Source organism: Juglans microcarpa x Juglans regia, chromosome 2S, assembly GCF_004785595.1.
Source record: "Juglans microcarpa x Juglans regia isolate MS1-56 chromosome 2S, Jm3101_v1.0, whole genome shotgun sequence".
NCBI classification, from domain to species: Eukaryota; Viridiplantae; Streptophyta; class Magnoliopsida; order Fagales; family Juglandaceae; genus Juglans; species Juglans microcarpa x Juglans regia.
Window position 1 is genome coordinate 29637694 of NC_054597.1, and position 22418 is coordinate 29660111.

Sequence of the window (22418 nt, forward strand, 5' to 3'; positions counted from 1 at the left end):
AATACGTAAACGTAATATAATTATTTTAAAAAAGTAAAATTTATTATTAATTTTTTTATATAAATTACATATTTTTTTTATTTTTTTAAAAAAATTATACGACAGTTATATAATTTACTATTATAAATATTTTTTTTCTTATTATTACATCATTTTGATTTTATAAGTATTCAGCTTGTTACGTACACTGTTTTGATTTCTCCTGTTTACGTAAACGCGCCTATATATATTGTGAAATATTTGCCTTTTTGCATATATCAAAACATACCAAACTACAAGAGCTCATCTTAACCTTCGAAACCTCCGAGCCAAAAATAGATCTAAGAAATAATTAGATGGCAACTCAAAATTCTGATGATAGCTCGGCTAGCTCTTTAGTGAAGAATCCGATGATTAAGTTCACAAAGCTATTCATCAATGGAGAATTTGTTGATTCCATTTCAGGTTTAATTTTAACTATCTATAATATGTCTCGTCAGTTTAGTATTACATGTTTTTATTATGTTTCCAAATTTCTAGCTCTCTCCATCCCCTTCCCTCTTTTTGGATAATTTATGTAATCTTAATTTTCTCAAAATAAGAAACGGAATATCTAGGAAAGCATATATTTTTTATGCTCAACAGGACATAGCAATTAATAGGTTTTAGTGAAATACATTCTACTATATTAGAGATACAAATTAGGAAAAAGCCAAGTCATATATATTCTTTCCATGCGGTAATTTTTGTTTCCTTCTACAATTAATACATGAAAATTTGCCATTTTCTGGTCTTGATGTGACCGAGATAATACTAGACTGTCACCTATAAACTTTATTGCCATTGAAACAGGAAAAACGTTTGAGACAGTAGATCCAAGAACAAGAGAGGTGATAGCGAATATCGCAGAAGGAGATAAGGAAGATGTTGATTTAGCAGTAAAGGCTGCACGTCAGGCTTTCGACCATGGTCCATGGCCGCGCTTGCCTGGCTATGTATGTACATGTTCCAACATCTAAAAGTTAAACAATATTGTTCAAGAATGGTTTAATCATTCATAAAGGGTAAAACAATTTTCCAAGAGGCTAAAATAAATGATTACTGCTTTTTCTTTATCTTAATTGTTGTAGGAGAGAGGGAGGATAATGATGAAATTTGCGGACTTGATTGAAGAAAATGTAGAGGAATTAGCGGCTTTGGAAATAATTGATGGTGGTAAATTGTTCAATATGAACAAGGCCGTGGACATTCCTCAGGCAGCAAGTTCTCTTCGTTACTATGCCGGTGCAGCAGATAAAATACATGGAGAGGTACTAAAAATGTCACGTGAACTTCATGGATATACTTTGCAAGAACCTATCGGTGTCGTAGGATATATTATCCCTTGGAACGTCCCTTCCATCATGTTCTTCTTGAAGGTTAGCCTTGCTTTAGCAGCTGGGTGCACCATGGTCGTCAAGCTTGCTGAGCAAACTCCTCTAACAGCTCTCTTTTATGCTCATCTTGCAAAGCTAGTAAGTTTGTGCTACTAATTCATACATTGTTTATATTGCCACTGTAGTTCATAGCCATAGTGGCTGGCCACTTTCAGTTGGTTTTTATGAGTCAAACTGGTATTTTTCTTTATTTTACCTCTAGTTTCTCTCTTGTTCAAGGCTGGTATTCCAAATGGAGTGCTCAATGTTGTGAGTGGATTAGGATCAACCGCTGGGGCTGCCATTAGCTCTCACATGGATATTGATGCAGTAATTGCTATTTTGTTTTTTAAATTGAATTGTTGTCTTGTTAATTTGAGTATTTTGAGAAAATGTCTTGGCCAAGTTCATTGCCTGATTTTTGTGTGCTACTAAATCTTTTGTGTGCTTGCACTTACTTTTTCAGGTCAGTTTCACTGGTTCCACAGAAGTAGGACGTAAAGTTTTACAAGCTGCAGCTACAAGTAATTTGAAAGTTGTTTCACTTGAATTAAGAGGCAAGTCGCCCCTTATAATTTTCGATGATGCGGATGTTGATATAGCTGCTGATCTAGCTCTCTTTGGTATTCTATATAACAAGGTGATTTTGTTTTTCTTTACTTTGGTGCTGTCTGATAGACATGCAATTTAGAAATATTCTTTTGCAAAATAGGAAAAAAAATAGTTTCAATAACATTTTTTGCATGATTTTATATCAACATATCGGGAGAAATATGCGTTGCAAGTTCTCGAGTTTACATTCAAGAAGGAATATATGAGGAACTCGTGAAGAAATTAGTGGAGAAGGCAAAAGCTTGGGTAGTTGGGGATCCTTTTGATCCTAAAGTTCAACAAGGACCTCAGGTACAAAGAGGGCTATGCTTTTCATCTCTCGTTTTGTTTTCCTTCCTAGGGTACAAGTTAATTGTCATCATTTATCTAAAACATTTAAATTGATAGTAGAGATAAATTTAATTATTAGATTTATATTTTAAAGAGCAAAAATAAAGCATATTTATTTTTGTAACGCCCCAATGGAAGGCCCAAACCACATGGCCTATACTCCAAAAGGACTAGTCAATGATACAATTGGAGTTCCACTAGAACCTTATAAAGAGCAAGAACTTCTCCTTCCCAAGCAATGTGGGATCCCATACACCACCTACCCTTATCCATATCATATGGGGTATCAGAGACTATCCCAACCAGAAATGTGGGACTTGAGCCGTGCCACCTACAATGGACAGGCCCGACGAGGACGTCGGGAATTTAAGGAGGGTAGATTGTGATACCCCATATGATATGGATAAGGGTAGGTGGTGTATGGGATCCCACATTGCTTGGGAAGGAGAAGTTCTTGCTCTTTATAAGGTTCTAGTGGAACTCCAATTGTATCATTGACTAGTCCTTTTGGAGTATAGGCCATGTGGTTTGGGCCTTCCATTGGGGCGTTACAATTTTACCTCTTACTATGTAAAATCACCATTTTTTTTAATTGCAGGTAGATAAGAAGCAATATGAAAAAGTTCTTTCCTACATAGAGCATGGCAAGAGAGAAGGAGCAACACTGCTAACCGGGGGCAAGCCCTTGGGTGAAAAGGGTTATTTCATAGAACCTACAATTTTCTCAGAAGTCAAGGTATATATGTGTTTATCTTTATAAAACATGCAGCTTGGCTTGGGAACTTTCTTTTTAGAGGAATTATTTTTACTCATTTTCCTTCATCTATCACTTTTATGTATGGACATGACCTTGCTGGTGATTAAATAGGAAGAAATGTTGATAGCAAAGGATGAAATATTTGGACCTGTTATGGCGGTTGCCAAGTTCAAGTGAGTATCTTCCACTAAACAAACATTAGCTAGTAAAATGCTTTCGTTCTAATGTTCAAAACGGTGCTTTGTGAGTTGTTTTTTAATTCAATTGGATTAGCAAAGTTCTTCCCTCGGGTTTTAGCACCTTATAAATATTGTTGTGTATACGTTAAGACTTAAAAGCATTGATCTTTGTTTTTGCATGCTTATGTCCTGAATAATTACAGAACAATCGAGGAGGCAATTAAGAGGGCCAACAACACAAGATATGGGCTAGCAGCTGGCATTGTGACAAAGGACTTGAACGTGGCTAACACTGTCTCAAGATCAATCCGTGCAGGCACCATTTGGATAAATTGCTATTTTGCTTTCGAGAATGACATCCCTTTTGGAGGGTATAAGATGAGTGGGTTTGGAAAAGACTATGGATTGGAAGCCCTTCACAAGTATCTTCAAGTTAAATCTGTTGTAACTCCCCTTTATAATACTCCCTGGCTTTGAGTTAATATTCCTTAATAAAGGCCTCCCAACAATCTGGAAAGTACCGTATGCAAATACAATAAGGTGTGCTGACTAAGTTATAGAACAATAATGTACAATAAATCTTCGAATTTGAAGATCATGTACTGTATGTATCATAAATCTCTACAATTATAATCATTGTTTCTTGTCTGCTGCTTTGTTTTCTCTTTCTGCATTAAAGCCTGTAAAATTAATATTTTGGTTCAAGAAAATTGAATATTCCATCCAAAATAAACAGATCGAAAGCTTTGGACTTGTTTGAAATGCTGAAGGCCCAAATCGCAGGCATAAGAAAATCTGGGACTGAAAGGATTGGGATTTTTTTCGAAATAATTTTATTTGAATGTATTTGTACATCACACTATCCAAGTTTGATTTAGAATATAAATTTTAAAATTTAATTAGACAAATCAATTATATCGTGTAAATGGTGTGTTGTGTAAAGACTTTCAAAATAATTCAAATAGCCGCAACTCTTTTTTGGATTCCAAGTATATATATTGGAGGGTGGATTAATTAAAATGTATTTGTACAGCTACAATTCTTTTATAACTTATTTTATAATTAGTGAATATACTCGTACCACTCCATTAAAAAGTTAATTTCAATTTAACATAACTACCATTTATTTGGGATAGTGCTGTAAAATAATTATAAAAGAGTTGTAAATTTATTATTTTTTAATGATCAGCTCTTTCTGTAAGATTGTAAAGTTTTTTTAATTCATATAAAGTAGATCTAACAAACTACATAAAATCACTTTAATTTATAACTTTATTTTTGTGACATTCCTTAATTTATAGATCTAGCACTTCTCTTTCCTTAAATGACTGGATAAATCATAATTTCTTAATTAATGAATATCTCTTTTTTAGATGAAGTGACATGTAAATCCCCTGACCAATTTGCATGTATCACTAAACTATTCTCTTTGGCAATCACCGTCAAACTATCAAGAAATTGCAACGTACCCCATTTTCCTTTTAAAATGACAAAATTAACATAATCATTTTTAGTAATCTTTTAAATCAGTAAATACCTTCAACTACTCTTCTTTAGAGTCTATATATATATATATATATATATATATATATATATATGACTTTAAAAAGACACATCACATGGGACAAGAAAAAGAAAGAAGAAATTGAATATTCTTCATCTTTTTCGGTTCTAATTATTTGAAATGATCTTTTTTTTTTCCTCTTTATTTGACTTACTAGCTTCATGTAGGGGAAGGTAGCGTGGCCCCACATCCGGCCCCACCTCCGCCACAGAGGGCGGTAGCCCCATTTGCTAGATGCAGGTGGCGGGGCAATTTGCCTGCATCCGGCCACCCATGCAAGGGTGGGAGATGGAGCGGGCCTAGCCTTGCTCTCTATATCCCTTACATCGCACGTATAATATATATATATATATATAAATGTATATGTATATTTATAAGGATATAAATTAAACAAAATGACATTATTTTGGGTATCCCCGATCCCTCTCATTCGTCATCGCCGTCGTTGAGTCTGTTTCTCTCTCCTACAACCTATACAAATTGTACGTATCCTAAAACCCCCAAGTTTTTAGATCTTGGATTGAAATATGGAGGATATGATTCATGAATGGATTTGGAGGATGGGGTTGTGATTTGTGTGCTGTGGATATGTTTGTGTGATTTGAATGATGATTTTTATGTATGGAGTTTTTGTATAATTATTGTAAATCTAATGTTTCAATCTGAAACCCTAAATTAATTTATTTTGAAACCCTTAAATTAATTTTGTTTTAGAGGTTTCAATGTTGAATGTTGAATTAATAATGCATGAGATCAAACTTATCTATCAAGAGGGGTTTTGATTGTTTAACCAAGAAGCTTAAGGGTTGTATGTTGAATTTGAAGAACTGGAGCAGATGCAAAGATCCTATAAATGATGATTGGTTACAAACCAAAGTTAAGCAACTAGAAATTATGCAACAGAACCTGAATGCAGACTTTGCGGAGGAGTACTTAGTCTTCAAAGGGAGATCAACAATCATCTTGGGAGAATGCACCTAGAATGGAAACAAAGAGCAAAAGTCCACTGGCTGCAACAAGGGTATCGCAACACCAAATGTTACCATCATTGTGCAAGTCAGAGGAGAAAAAGAAACAAGTTATTACAAGTAATGGATGAACAAGAAAATGTATTCAATTATCCCAAAGGAATTGGCAATGCTTTCACTAAATACTACCAAAAGTAATTTACTTCTTCCTCTCCAACTAACATTATGACATGTCTCTCTACTCTTACAAAGAAAGTTACTCCTAAAATGAATTGTGATATGTTAAAGCCTTTTACAAGGGAAGAAGTTAAAGAAGTTGTATTTCATATGGACCCTCTAAAAGCATCTAGTGCTAATGGCTATGGGGCTTGCTTTTATCAGGCTCATTGATTTATTATTGGTGATGGGGTAAATAATGTAGTGCTGTCTTTTCTAAATGGAGTGGGAAATATTGTTGACATCAACTACACTTACATTGTGTTGATCCCCAGGGGTAGAGACCCAAGTATATTACTGAGTATCGACCCGTAAGTCTGTGTAATGTGGTCTACAAAGCTATTACTAAGATGCTTGCAAATAGGTTAAAATCGATCTTGCTTGCTATTATTTCTCAAAATCAGTGTGATTTTATTCATGGGTGCCTAATTACTGATAATATCATGGCGACATATGAAACCCTCCATACTATGCAAACACAACTTCATGGAAGGTAAGGATATATGGCCTTGAAATTGGACATGAGTAAGGTATATGATCAAGTTAAGTGGGACTTTCGGGCATCAGTGTTATCTAAATTGGGATTTGTAGATAAGTGGGTTGCTTTGGTTCTTAAATGCATTACTTCCTTTTCCTTTTCGATTATGGTAAATGGTGTACCTTTTCGGTTGTGAAGCAAATGTGCATGAATGGGTGAGACTGAATAGCATTCTGAGACTATGAATCTACATTAGGACAGTACCTCGATAAGGATAAAACATTCATCTTCTTCAATAAAAACATAGGCTCCTCCACTAAAGAGTATTTAATGGAGATTGTAGGTTTGAGGGCTTCTTCAAACATGGATAAGTACTTGGGACTCCCCTCTTTGGTTGGTGGATAAAAAACTGTTGTTTTTAATGGACTGGTTGACAAAGTGAGGATTAGATTGATTAATTGAAAAACACATTTTCTTTCTATGGCAAGGAAGGAAATCCTCATTAAAGCAGTTTTACAAGCAATTCCTACATATTGTATGAGTATGTTTCTATTGCCTAAATGTCTATGTAAGAAACTGAACTCTCTGATCTTAAATTTCTAGTGGGGCAATCAAGACAGTGAGATTAGAATATACTTTGAAAAAATTGGAGAACTTTATGTATGGGGAAGCCATATGGTGGAATGAGTTTTAGGGATCTAGAGTCCTTTAATTATGTACTCTTGACAAAGCAGGCATGAAGAATATTAAATTCTCCAAACTCCCTTCCATGTAAAATTTTCAAAGCAAAATACTTATCACATTCATCTATCACTACTGCTACATTGAGATCAAAGCCTTCATACACTTGAAGAAGTATTTGGCATGCAACACATTTACTGAATGAAGAAATGGTATGGAGAATTGGTGATGGTCAGCAAGTTCACATTTGTAAAGATAAGTCATTGCCACAGACTAAAACAAGTCGAATTCAATCTCCAGTGAGTATATTACTTGAAATACTCTAGTTACTGAACTGATTGACAAAAGGACTGGCTGGTGGAATGTGGATCTAATTCAAGCTATTTTTAATCATGATGATATAGTTCAGATCATGCAGATCCCTGTGATTGGTCAAGAGGTTTTAGATAAACTAGTGTAATGTAGAAATTCAAATGGGAAGTTTGCTGTGAAAAGTGCTTACCACCAGTGTATGCAGCTATCTAAGAGCAGTAGAGGGGAATCTTCACAACAGTCTGTGTCTCAGTATCTATGGAAGAAAATCTAGTCTTTGAAAATAATAAATGCAATTAAAGTCTTCATGTTACGTGCTTGTGTTGATGCTCTTCCCACTAAATTAAACTTATTTAAGAGAAATGTGGTTGCAAAAGCTACTTGTCCCATCTGTTTACAGGAGGCTGAATCTTCAGGCCACATCCTTTGGTCTTTTCCCCCAACACAAGATGTGTGGTTACTTGGAGGAAAGGCTTTTCATAAAGCAGCTATCACTGGTCTGGCTTATAAAATCTTTACACAGATGATGGAGAGACTACTGCCACATGATTTGGTATTATTTGTTGTTACTGCTAGATCAATTAAGCTGAGAAGAAATAAAATGATTTTTGAAGGTTTTTTCCGAGATCCAACTGTTCTATATGGTAATGTTGTCTATGAATGTTCCAATTATATGGCTACTATGCATACTATAAGGATTCAACAAGGGATAACACAATCTCAGCCACAACATTGGGAAGCCCCTCCAATAAATTGGATCAAAGCAAATTGAGATGTAGCCATCAATGCTGGTAATCAAAAGATAGGTATTGGTGTTGTTATTAGGGATGATGCAAGCCATGTTCTAGCAAGTATGATGAAACCTCTAAATTATTGTGTGGAACCTTCTATAACTGAAGCAAGGGACTTATTGGAAGCGACTACTCTATGTAAGGATCTCAATCTGTAACATGTTCTTTTTTAAGGAGACTCTGTGATAGTTGTTGAAGCCATTTTAAATAAGAAGGAAACTGATGATCCATCTAGATGTTTGACTTTTGTAATAAGTGGGGCAATTGATAACTTAGATTGGAAAATAAGGCATATCAAAAGGGAAGCAAATGGGATTGTACAAACACTTGCTAAGGAAGCTGAGACTCTCACATCCGAGCTCTTGGACATTGATTCTATAGCTGTTTGTATTTTTCATCTTGTATTGGCTGAAAGCCACACTATGTGATTAAATGAAATGTCTTTTTTTAAAAAAAAAAAGTTGAAACCCCAATTTTTTTTTTTTTTTTTTTGTGTATTTTGTTTCAAACTTTTATAGTCTCATTGTCACATGCCTAATCCCAATGACCTCATGTTCAGTCTCAATCTCATCTTAGTTTGTAACTTTAATTTTGTAAATTTATCACATATCTATATAATGTTTATATTTATGATTTTATTTTCTTATTTTGCCCAAGTTTCAACCCTAATCCCGAACTCCCAATTGTCTCGTCGCTCTTCAACTTCAAGTTAAGAAGCCGTCTCATTAAAAGGGCTTTGTTTTGAGCAGTCTTAACTTGATACATATCCTCCAACTTTTTCCAGAGGTTATATGCATCTGTTTCCTGGGCCATGTGGTGAAAATCACTATGGTTGATCTATTGTCTGATCTGACCGATAGTCTTCTTGTGCATCTTTTTCCACACTTGATTCGTAACTTCATCTGGCTTCTTCCCTTCATCTTCCAAGGGATCAGACAGATCTTTATAGTTCAAGAGATCTTCCATTCGAGGTCTCCAAAGATTGTAGTTTGAGGCAGTCAGCTTTATCATGGCGCCTGATGCTGAATCTTCCATGGATTTAGACTAATTCTAAATACAAAATGCAAGTATAGGATAATTCAGGTGGAATATCGCAAAACATACAGCACCGTTGTGTCCGGAATGCCTGATTTTGTTGCAAACGAGTCTTATTTTGTCAAAATCGGACTCAGATAGCACAATGAATGAGCAAAATAACCAAAATAGGAACTCTATCGTGTGTGCGACATGAAAAATGCGTAGGCGCATGTACGTCACACCTCGACACTCTCTAGAGCGCATGGGATTCACGCACTAGAACCCCTGGAGCGCGTGCAGTGCGCGGGTGGGCATGTTTTTCATGCTCTAGGCACTTCTAGAGCGCGTGTTATGCGTGGGGGAGCATGGTTTTCAGGCGCTAGGCACCTTTGTAGTGCGTGTGGCGCCTGGTAGAGTGGGGTTTTCACGCTCTAGACTCTCCCTTGGGCCCGTGTAACGTATGCCGAGAGTGGGCTCACTCTCCGATTTTTAAGGGGGCGCGTGGAGGCGCGTACAGCCTCTGTTTGGCCTCTGGCTTTTACCGATTTTCTTGTCTTGATGAGACAAACACAGTGGTATGCTCAAATTTACAAACTGAACAACACACTAAAAACAAGTTTTCTATAAAAAAAACTCCTTCCAATAACAACTCTGATACCACTTGTTAGGGAAATCAACACAACGAAATGAAATAAAAGAGTACACATATGCATTCAGTGACACCAAGAATTTAACGTGGTTTGGTAACTGCGTACATTTATAGAAAAGAGTTTTACTAATAAATAGTAGCACACAAGAAAATATTACAGAGGAGGATGATCACACTTCACTCAACTCTCCTATTTTCTCTCAGAACTCTCCGGACTCTCTCTTTTCTCTTTTCTTTGGATGTGTCTGAAGCTCTCACATGGAGTTTCAATTTATAGGCAAACATCGCTTCACGTATGAATGTATTAAATTATTGCATTCAATAGGTTGTTGAGCAATGAGCGTTGAGAGTTGAGCAGCAGTTTTTGACTGCTTAGGCTCGGCATGGAAAATCAACAATTCTTAATTACTCGCATGTGCATAACTTTCAAGTGAATGAGTTATATGATATTGATGAGTTCGATATGAAGAATAAACATTTGATTTGCAGATCAATATTTATGTTTATATTTACTCTTAATGCACTAATTTTACCCTTGTAATTCTTACCATATTTCGTTATAAAGGATTTAAATTGGGTCTTGGCTTTTCTTCTATATTCTTGTGTAGATAAAAGAAATATAGGTGATTGCCAAATCCTGAGATCATCTCTTGTTTTAAGAATTGAAAGCACTGATCTCTATTTTTGCTTATCTGTTGAATAATTACATAATAATCAAGGAGGCGATTAAGAAGGCCAACAACACAAGATATGGCCTAGCATCTGGCATTGTGACAAAGGACTTGAACGTGGCTACCAGTGTACCACTGACTCAATATTTCAGAACTCTGTGTGAGATGGATGATGCTTGGTTTTATAAAATGAGTAATGTTACATGTAGTTATCGAGTATATAAGTGTCGTACAGTTATTTTGAAAAAGAATAATATTTATTATTAAAAATTTAATTTTTTTTATATAAATCTCGTATATATTTATTTATTTTTAAAATAATTATGCGACACTTGTATATACTCACGAATGTAACTATTATTTCTCTTATAAAAATTGAAATTCATTTTAACGGAGTGGTATATTGTAATTATTAATTATAAAATGAATTGTAAAATAGTTATAAAAGAGTAAAAGCAGTTGCTTGGAATTTTTTATTAATTTTTAGAGAGTTTAATTTTTTTTCTAACAGAGATTACGTAAAGCTAATACTAAGGAAGACAGATCAGATTCGAGCATAGTGAAACAAATAATATTCTCGGACCAATGAAGGGATAGAGTGCGAAATAATGGAAAAAAGATTAATCGGGTAACAAAATTAATTTTTTTATTCTAATTTAATCTGAGATCAAGAATTGAAAATAGATAGGGACCCCCAAAAAAAGAAAAAAAGAAAAGAAAGAGGGTAACTTGGGCACATGCCGTTGCTGTCATTCAATGGCGGAACCTCGGGATGGGTGGAGTTTGAAAATATATATATATATATATATATATATATTAATTTTTTATGATTTAATAAGATATATTAATCTCATCTTATATTGTTCCCTCTTTAAAAATATTATCTTGATCATTCTCTATAAAATTATTTCGATCTTATAGATTATTTTGATTTAGAAATAAAATAAAAATATTTTATTATAATTTTAACTTTGCTCGACTCCTACAATAATTCCTGATTCCGTCGCTGCTGTTATTGGTCATGTTTGGTTCCCACAGCCTAATTCCAGAACTGCTTCAAAAACCCGTTAATTATATTGACCATTTTCTTGGCTTGCAGGCCATGCATGAAACCATTACCAAACCAATTTATTGGTTTATCTCCAAATTTTTATAATGTGATATGTTACAGTCATAAAATAATTACATAAAAATAAATTCACAAACTGACATAATTATTTAATGTGATACGTCATATTAAATTATGTCAGATTTTAAATTTATTTTTATGGAATCGTAGCCGTAACTAGGGGTGTTCATCCGGGTTCCAACCCGAAAACTCGGGTAAACCCGGACCCGGACCCGGACCCGGGTTTCAAAACCGGACTGGGTTGGTCCGGGTCAGACCCGGGCCGAAACCCAGTTGAATACGGGTTTTTTAAAACCCAGATTTTGGTTTCCGGGTTGAACCCCTTTTTTTTTTTTTTTAAGAAGTCCATTTTTCATATATATATATTTTTATATAAGTATGTATTTAAAAGAATAATTTTATTTTAATAAAAACCTATACCATATTAAAGATTTTTTAAAAATAATCCATGTTGAAAATCATAGTTTTATTTTTTTTTTTTATTATTTTTTTTTATAAAAGCCTATATTATGTGAAATTTTTTTCTAAGAGGTAATATTAAAAAGCATAATCCTAACATTGTGCAGAATAATAAAATATATAAAAATAAAAAACTAAAATGCATGCAATCTACTACATATTACATTATTACAAAATATAAAATTACAAGATGAGTTACAAATCAATAACATAGTCTTTTATGTGATTTAATCACACCAAATAAAACTTCAAGCCTATTCGATGTAGGCACCCAACTGAAGACAACCGCTACATTGAATTCCTAGTATGTTCTCTGCAGTCACCCAAACTGAAGAGTAAGAATGTATTTCAACTAAGAAAAACACAAATCATGAAAAGGAACACCTAACACAAGCTATTGACAATAGACGCAATATATAAAAGTAGCTCAATGACCAAGTATTGACATGGAAATCAGTAAAAATAAATAGCTGGTAACCTCACAACATCCCACAAACTCCATCCAACTTTCCAAATTTCATGATTTACGCCCAAAATCAGAATTAGATCAGAAAACATAACTTTCAAGCAGAAATATGTTTATATCTAATGCTATGATAATCATCCATCCATGGTTAAAGAGAAACACACGAACCTATTTTCACAAAACACTGTAACTGTAAAGCATTTCGTGCATTAATTTCTATTTTCAACAATTTATCATTGCTAGAACTTGCGGCAGGGGACAAATTCTCTAAAACTTAAAAGACTTTCCCATCATCATCTGATATAGCCGGCAATGGTATTAATTTAACTAAGAGGTTTTAAAGAGGGTATAATCAGAAAAGAGAGAGCTTAAGGCAAAGGCCACAAATGCAACAAAGGACAATCCCACGGATGCACTTGCCATTTCAGGAAACTTGTCTTTACCCCAGGTGGATTGCCAGTCATAAACTCTGGTGGCAGCCGCTGATGAGGCCGATATCAGAAGGTAAGTCAACACCTGCCATCACAAACAAGAAGCCCAGCATTTTGCTATGCAGATCAGTACAATATTCTTGGAATGAAGACACATGAACACACTCTATTATAACACCTATATATATATGTATAAATCCTTATAACAGATCTTCAAGTCAGACCCCAACCCACAAAAAAAAAAAAAAAGAAAAAACCAAAAAAAAACCGATAGAGATCTTTAATGGATAAAGAGGCCTGCTAATTTTCTCCCTTTGATATATCATATATGAGTTAAACTAGAAAATGACATGCTGCATAGATGCATAGACTTTACGAGTTCTAGAAGCTAGAGAGCCAACAATAATGTCACATTCACAATTGGATTGGTATCTTAATTTTCTCCATATAAAAGCAATACTAGGTTTTTGGTGTAAATCCTGCATTTTCTCTTTTTTTTCTTTAGATAGAGGTTACTTTCTTCCAAGAGAGAATTATAAAACAGAGAAACTATAATATGAGAAACTATTACCCACAATCCGAGCACATAAATGAATTCTCATTTTTCTAAGGCATATAACCCCTTCACCATACTTGCGTTGCTCTTATTTTACACTCCACCCAGAAACACAACTGATTTAAAAAAAACAAAAATCTAGAAGAATCAGAGCTTAACGAAACTAGAGTGTCAATTCTTATCAATAAAGCACAGATCGGTTTTGAAAACATCTAAATAGCTTAAAAAGATTTTTTTTTCCAAAAAAAAAAAAAAAAAAGAGCAGCAGCTTACCCACGATTCACTCCCAAAGTCTTCCTGGCTCAAGCCTTCTGATATAGTGTCAGAAACTCAAGCGAGAGAAAATGCCTCAGAAACTCAAAGGTTATGGCTTTGGAGAGAGAGAGAGAGAGAGAACTAAGGTTTCGGTTTCGGTTTGGACTTTGGGCGAGAGAGAGAGAGAGAGAGATCGAGATCGAGAGCTAGGGTTTCAGAGAGAGACATCACGAGGTTTCGGTTTGGACTCTGGGTTTCGATTGGAGAACGAGAAGATGGAGAGAAGGAGGGTTTCGGCTGGAGTAGGGGCAGTGTTTGGACAAGAGAGAGAGAGAGAGGGAGAGAGAGTGAAAATGAATAGAAAGCGGAGGCTGGGTGAATAAAATGGAATCCGGGTACCAGGTTTAAATTCGGTATCCGGATTCCAAACCCTACCCGGACCGGACAGGTCCTGGTTTTGGCCATCCGGGTTCTGGCCCGTATTTGATCCGGGACCGGAACCCGGAATCGGAATCCGGTTTTTCGGGTTTCGGACCGGGCCGTGAAAAAACCCGGCCCGGATGAACAGTCTTAGCCGTAACATTTGTCTTTTATAATTTTCTTAATTTTGTATGATTTGTTTGGAGGAAACTCTTAAGATCAGTTATCAGCATCCTATATTTATTGGTTTTGCCGATATCTTATTTTGTTTATGTAATAAAATGGGGGAAAAAGAATGCAGCCAATATTAATTATGAGTTGTGGGTTGACGAGGCATCAAATTAAAGATTCAAGACCAGCTGCTCAATAAAAATATATTTGTAAATTAGTGATAATAATACGAACTTCAGCCGTCCAGTAAGCATGCATGTGCATCGATTGCAGCTCCTAATTTAGGCGCTATATATAATGAATAATCGCCAATTTTGGCACAAAGTATATATGAGATGCCGTATTCATTGGAGAAGTTCGTAAGCATGCATGTGCATCGATTGCAGCTCCTAATTTAGGCGCTATATATAATGAATAATCGCCAATTTTGGCACAAAGTATATATGAGATGCCGTATTCATTGGATTCTGTTTTTTATTTTCTAATCTCCAATATGTTCTCCTCATTTTAAAAAAATAAATCTAAGACAGACCCATTTGTTATTATCGAGCATCCCGCCATGAACTTGACTAATTTCTTACTAATATTTCTTTCTTCTACTTCTTCTTCTTTTTTTCTCTTTTTTATTTTTTTATTTTTTTATATCTCAAACACAACCAACAACAACGAGGTTCTTATCTTAGCCTTTTACAGAAACCGATTATATAATAAGAAAATGATTAGTGGGTGCCCAGACGAGAGGAATTAAGATAATCAACACACACAGAGAGAGAGAGAGAGAGAGAGAGAGAGAGAGAGAGAGAGAGAGAATAGAATAAGGTGGGCGCCCGTCTGAGAGAGGGAACGATGAGAGAGGGAACGAAACGTGCGTTTAATGGGCACGTAACGTGCGCGCCGGGCTGCTGCTGCACAGGGGCTGATCTTAAGATTTATTTAAAAATAAATAAAAAAAATCTATATAACCTCCTACTATTCACATAACTTCCATACATTATATTTTTTTTAATTTTTATTTTTTTTCTTTTATTAAATATTTAATATATGAATAATGAATAGAAGAATTGAATTAGTTTAAAAAGAATAAACTCAAAAAAAATATTTAAAAAATTAAAAAATTAAAAGTTTTTAAAAAATGTAATGTATGGAAGTTGAGGAAATTGTATAATATTACTAGGATATCAAATGCACATTAATGCAAATGGTTTTCATTTTTATTTTCTTTTAGGTATTTTTTAAACATCCTTAAACATTAAATATATATATATATAACTTTACTAATAATTATTTTCTTAATTATTCAAGAAAATTAAAAATATTAAAAATATTAAAATATCTAGTAGACACATTTGGTAGATATATTTAAGAGTAATACTATTATTCTCTCTCTCTATATATATATATACATACATACACACACGCACACACAATTTTCTCTGCATGGTTTCGGGGTAGCTGTCATCTTGTCTATGAAAGTTCTTTGGACCTGGACTTAAAAAAAGAATGAAGAAGTAAAAGATCAAGAGGCAATTAAGGTCTCTTTTATTTTTATAATTATTTTCATCTCATTTTATTTAATTATTATATTTTTTTAAATTTTTATATAAAATAAAATAAATAATTTAATTTTTTTAAATCTAAAAATAAAAATAATATTAAAAAATATATTTTAACAATATTTTATTTAACTTTTAACTTTTATCTCAACTCATTTAATTTTATTTGTAAAAATATACGAGATCTAAATCATTTACTTTCGAATTATTTGAAATGCTTCATCCACAAATTAAATAATCTTGTAAAAGTAAATTTATAAACTGATGTGATATGATATAGTACTTTAAATTATAAAAATTTTTTAACTATAAATTAAATAGATTTGAAAAATTACATAAAACTATTTCAGTTTATAATTTTATTTTTATGACATGCTTTGTAAATCCACGATTTGCTTATATCACTGAAGTATCAATTTTGACAATCGCCCTCAAACTATCAAGAAATTGCAATTCATCCCCTTTTCCTTTCAAAAAGACAATTAACATAATCATTTTTAGTAATATTTTTAATCAATAAACACCTTGAACTACTAGTACTCTTCTTCAGAAACTATATATATATATATATATGACTTAAAAAAGTCACATCACATGACCAAGATATTATAAAAAAAAAAAAAAAAAAAACAACGATGAATAATCTTCATGGTTTTCAACTTTTCCGATATATATATATTAATATTACATGTAATCATAAGTATTCTGTAATAATTTTAAAAAAGAGTAAGGTTTAATACTATTAAAAATTTAATTTTTTTATATATATATTTTTTAAAATGATTATGTAATGCTTGCGTATTAACGATTATAATATTATTTCTTATATATATATATAAATTCTAATTAAGTAATTGAAAACGACTATTTTCTTCTCTTTATTCGACTTACTTCGTGATAATATTAAGAATTCAATTTGTTGCGTTGTGGAACAATTCTAGCTGGGGTTTGAAATTTTATTTTTTAAGCAAAAAGCCGACGGATATTAATTTATTGTCAAATTAATGGGACGCTGTCATACTATTTTCTAGCTGTGGCTTGTACTTTGTGGCACTCACGAATAGTAGGTTAGATGTCGACTAAATCAATTATTTTATATTTTAAAAAATAATATAATCAATTATATTAATAGAGTATATAAAAAATATGTAAAAGTGGCTGTATGATATATATATATATATATATATTTATATATAAAGACAGTTATATATGTTTAACCTAAATAAACGGCATATGTACATGATTACTATTAGAAGCCACAAATTGATTATGATCAGCAGGGAGATCAGCCTGACGATGAAGATTATAAGCACTGTTGTTTCATATTCAGAGGTAACGTACGACGTCTGTACTCATCTTGTTTATGAAAATCATTTGGAAAAACCAATAAATAAATAGATACGCAAATAAAAATTTCAGGAGACGGCCTAACTGATCATGTTCGATCTCATGCAGAATATGGAAAATATAATATATATATATATATATATATATATATATATATATAATATATAGAATTGATTCAACTCCTAGAAACATGATCCTCTTCATTATTAGAAATCTAAGAGATCAATTCTAGTGATTCAGAATATCACTTAAAATCTGAATCTCTAAATTACTCTGATGTTAAGTTTAGCTGTAATTGCAATGATTCTTGTTGTAAAATTTTGAGTAAAACAATCAATATTTTAATCAAAATTGAAGAATAAAAAAATCTTTTATTAACCTTGATTTCACAGATAGTAATCTGTACTACCTGTACAAATATGTACTACCTGTTTTAAATCTTGTAATTAATTTTATTAAAGTTATATTTCAATGCAATTATTTTGTATCTGTTTATTTTCATTAATCCATGCATACATACATATGATCGATTTAACCGCCTGTATTTAATTGTGCATCCTTAGTTCTTCTCATATATACATATATATATATATATATATATATACACACATATACACGAACGAACGAGATCCGGCCTCATCGTTCTCTTAAATGATTGATCAGCTAGCTAGAAGATAATTTTTTAATCATTAGTGGTACTATTTTATGTCGAAATTTTGATGCATGGATCAGGGGTCGGCAATTACAATATTATTGAGTAATTTGTGGCGATAGTTTGGGCGAGGTTATAAAATAATGGGTGATAATTTGAGGGGCTTTATGCATTCTTTTCCTGATTTTTTATTTTTTATTTTTTTATGACTAATTTGTAAAATGAAAAATCTCGGCGATCAAACTCTAAACAATTCTAAACTAAACCCAATCCAACATTTTTTTTAATGTTTAAAAAAGTTATCACAAGTGAATTTGTCATGTGTGTATGTTTTTAACATTAAAAAAATAAAATAAATCAAAATACACTAAAAATTAGCACTTTTGGAAAGCGCGCATATATATTTGGAGGACATCCAACATCACCCAAACTCAGTTCATGAACCGGCTAATTAATTTATCATTAGCATATATGCATGGATATTTATTTTCATTAAAATAAACCATTAATACGGATCGGTATTCAATCATTCGATTGCGTGACATGTAAGGTCAGGATTATAATACTTTCTTTTGATTTTTGAGTTTTTTTTTAATCTATATATATATTTCAATACTTGATTAAAAAATAGAACGTCACTGATCTCGTGGTGTACTATATATATAAAATTAATGCATATTCAAATGCAATCTTCTTCCGGCGCCGCCTCGTGTCAAGGCTGTGCATGTGTAAATTGTAATTAATAATTTTCTCTCACAATTAAGGGCGGTGCAGGCAGCTTGCAGTAAGAAAAAAAAAAAAATGTTTTGACTTGGAATTAGCTCTCAATCGCACATGTATAAAGACTTTCTCTCACAAGGCTCTCGACTGAGGGTTTTATATATATATATATATACGCTAGGCTCTAGCTAGCTAGCTTCTCTTGCAAGTTCAAGAACGAAATAAATTTTCGCTCGATCGAACGGGTTTGTTTAGACTCGTGTCCAAAGTCTCACATGAGCACAGCTGTTTCTAGGCCGTGTCCAAAAAGAGTCTCACGGCGATTAGGGAATTTGCTGGAAATTTATTTTTTTTATTTATAGAAGGCAAACTTTATTGATAACTTTAACATAGTGTCTGAATACAGTGCCATGAGCAGCCTTAATATTGTTAACCCTCCCAATTTGGTTCACAGACCATTGATCAAAAGAAGCTAGGATTTCTCTAGTATCAGCTATGACCATTCCAAGGCAAGTTCCATTTTCATCTGTACTCTGAAGCCCCTGACCAACTTCAAGTGCATCACCTTCTACAATGATATTCTTGAACCCCAAATCCTTGCAAAACATCATAGCTTGAAGTGTTGCAATTGACATTGCTAGAAGTGGATCAGGAAATTATAAGTCTCTGTTCATCCTCATAGTTGCGAGTATTACACCTTCCTAGTCTCTAATTGGAGCACCAATACCAACCTTGCATACACACCCTGAGGAGGAGCCTGCCAACTTTCATCTATAACCTCGTGACTGCCTTTTGGATTGCTAGCATTTCGAATAACTTGTTCACTACAAGAAAAACGGGCTTTTGTGACCATTTAATTGCGACGAAAAGACCATTTGTGATCAAAATAGACTCATTTTGACTGTAAATAGTCATTTCGCTGGAATTAACTGGTAAAAAATAAGTAGTTTTCTTGTAGTGGTTGGAACTCTTGCAAAAATTGTCAAGACTTTGCACTAGCTTGTTTGGATGAGTGAATGTATTTTTGAAAACAAACTCATTTCTACTTGTCCAAATTTTCCAAAATATCACTGAGAATTCTTCCATTTTATGCTTATCTAGCAAATCAAACATTTCTTCCACTACATCCTTGAAAGCCTGTCTTTGAGTCTTGCATTTTTGAAGTCTGATTGAACATTGCCCCCAAACGTCTCTAGCTGAAATGCACTCCCATAAAGTATGTTCCACTGTCTAATATTCTTGGCCACAAATAGGGCACCTTGAGTTATCTACCACCTTTTTCCTGAGAATGTTTGATTTGGTGGGAAGGGAATATAAACAAGCTCTCCATAGAAAGGTTTTGCAAGCATTAGGGATGACCAAATCCTAAAACTCTGTCCAGTTATCATTCGAAGTTTGTAGCACTGATTGTTGGCCTTTTTTACGCTCTTGTAGGTGTCCTTGTAGGTGATAAGCACTTTCGACAGAGAATAGACTATTGGTTGTGCATCTCCATATTAGTCTATCAGTTTTGTTGCAGGGACTAATGGATATGGTTCTGATCAGATCAGCTTCTCCTTTAGAAAAAATGGCATTCACCAGAGATTGATTCCACTGATTTGTATCTTTATCAATGAGTGTTGAAACCTTTGTGTCTACCTGGAGGAACCTGACTGAACTTTGAGGCTTAAAAGTATTAGGTAGAGGGACCCACTTATCAGTCCAGATGCCTACTCTTTCTCCATTTCCAATTCTCCAGATAAGGCCTTCTTCTAGAAGAGGTCTAGCAACTAGCAAGCTTTGCCAAACATAAGAAGGATTACTGCTTAGTTTTGCTTGAGAGAAAGAAGCAGTGGGAAAATATTTAGCTTTGAGAACCCGTGAAGCTAGTGAGTTTGGGTTCTGAACAATCCTCCAACATTGTTTTGCTAAAATGACTATATTAAAATTCTCAAAATCTCTAAACTAGAGCCCACCTGATCTCTTTGCTTTTCTCATATGATCCCAATTGACCCAATGGATTTTATTTTCTTCAATATGTTGACCCCACCAATAGTTCTTCACAACTTTGTTAAGTTCATGGAGCAGTAGTTTTGGTAGTTTGAAAGGAATTTGGTTTTCCAGTTGCTCAATCTTATTCTCACTTTGTCAAGCATCTCCCTGAAAGAGCTAGATCGAGATCTCCCTATAAGAGCTGGCAGACCCAAGTACTTCTCATAAGATATAGTGGCTTTGATACCTGCAACTCTGATGATATTCCTTGTCTCTTCCCTTGTGTTTTGTTGAAAAAAATTGTGGTCTTCTCCTTGCTCAATCTTTGTCTCGAGGCCTTCTCATAAGAATCCAGTAGGTTGTACATTTTGCTCCATTCTAATGAGTTAAAATAGCAAGGTATCATCTACAAGAAACAAGTGGTTAATAAAAATCTGAACCCCGGCCAAAGGGAGGCTAGTGATCATTCCATTAGCTTTAGCCTTGTTCAGCATATTACTAAGGGCTTTTGAACAGAGGATGAGCAAGTAGAGTGAAAGAGGATCACCCTGCCTAATACCTCTAGAAGGAGTGAAACTTTCTTGTGGGGTTCCATTTATGATAATAGAATAAGACAGGGGAAACACACTGCATAATAAGGTCAATCCACCTCTTTGCAAAGCCCATCTTTTTCATAACAGCCTGCAGAAAACTCCATTTAACCTTGCCATATGCTTTGCTCATGTCTAGTTTTAATACCAGAAAACAATCGTTAGCTTTCATTTTGGTCTTCATTGTATGCAAAGACTCAAAAGCCACAATAATATTGTTTGTAATGAGCCTGCTAGGGACAAAGACACTATAAGTTTGGGATATTAAATATGGGAGAATTGATTTCAATCTGTTAGCTAAAACCTTAGCAATTATTTCATAAAATACATTGCAGAGACTATTTGATCTGAATTCTAATACTTTTGAGGCCTTTTTTGTCTTAGGAATGAGGGCAATGTAGGTATCATTAAGGCCTTGAGACCATCTTCCATGATTTAGAGCCTCCAAGATAGTAGCACAGACTCCAAGTCCCATTGTATTCGAATGGTTTTGGTAAAAGGCAGCAGGAAATCTATCAGGTCTAGGGGAGCCTAAAGGGTTCATAGAGAAAACAACTTCCTTCATTTCCATATTAGAAAATGCTTGGGTAAGATTGATGTTTATTTCCTTAGTCACTAAGGAGATCATAGATCTTGGAAACATCTTGATGCCTTTAGGGTCTAAGGAGATCATAGATCTTGGAAACATCTTGATGCCTTTAGGGTTATAGGTTGTAAACAACTTGAAAGAAACTTTAGAACATGTGATTGATTTCCATAGTCTCAGAAGTGGTATAGCCATCCCCATCAGTGATCCTACGGATTGTATTGGTTTTCTTTCTTTGGCTGGCACACTTGTGGAAATACTTCATGTTTTTGTCCCATCTTTCAACCATGCATGCTTAGCCCTTTGCTTTCATCTGATGTGTTCATCTTCTAGTAGGATATCCACAGCTATTTAATCTTTTTGGTAAGGCAGCCATCGTTAGACTTTTAAATTTTTTATCAGATCAAGCTTCGAATTGATTAACTTGCCTTGACCTTTATGAAAATCCTTACTCCATTGCTTTAGTCTCAGTTGACATCTTTGAAAACTAGCA

At 33.9% G+C, this 22418-nt stretch overlaps 1 protein-coding gene across 1 annotated transcript; it reads left to right on the forward strand.

Moving 5' to 3' along the window:
• The first annotated feature begins 335 nt into the window (after nucleotides 1-335).
• LOC121252830 (aldehyde dehydrogenase family 2 member C4-like) lies at nucleotides 336-3784 on the forward strand. The gene is made up of 9 exons (XM_041152654.1): nucleotides 336-444; nucleotides 832-974; nucleotides 1110-1493; nucleotides 1635-1724; nucleotides 1861-2033; nucleotides 2159-2297; nucleotides 2935-3072; nucleotides 3205-3266; nucleotides 3476-3784. Exons 1-9 carry the CDS (start codon nucleotides 336-338, stop codon nucleotides 3747-3749), a joined length of 1512 nt encoding a protein of 503 aa, XP_041008588.1. The 3' UTR covers nucleotides 3750-3784.
• Nucleotides 3785-22418: the final 18634 nt, after the last annotated feature.

Excerpts from the sequence above, each read along its gene's own strand:
- LOC121252830 (XM_041152654.1), top strand. The coding sequence starts at position 336 with ATGGCAACTCAAAATTCTGATGATAGCTCGGCTAGCTCTTTAGTGAAG. Across the intron at positions 445-831 it reads ATTTGTTGATTCCATTTCAG|GAAAAACGTTTGAGACAGTA; the intron begins GTTTAATTTTAA and ends CCATTGAAACAG. Across the intron at positions 3,073-3,204 it reads CAATTTTCTCAGAAGTCAAG|GAAGAAATGTTGATAGCAAA; the intron begins GTATATATGTGT and ends GTGATTAAATAG.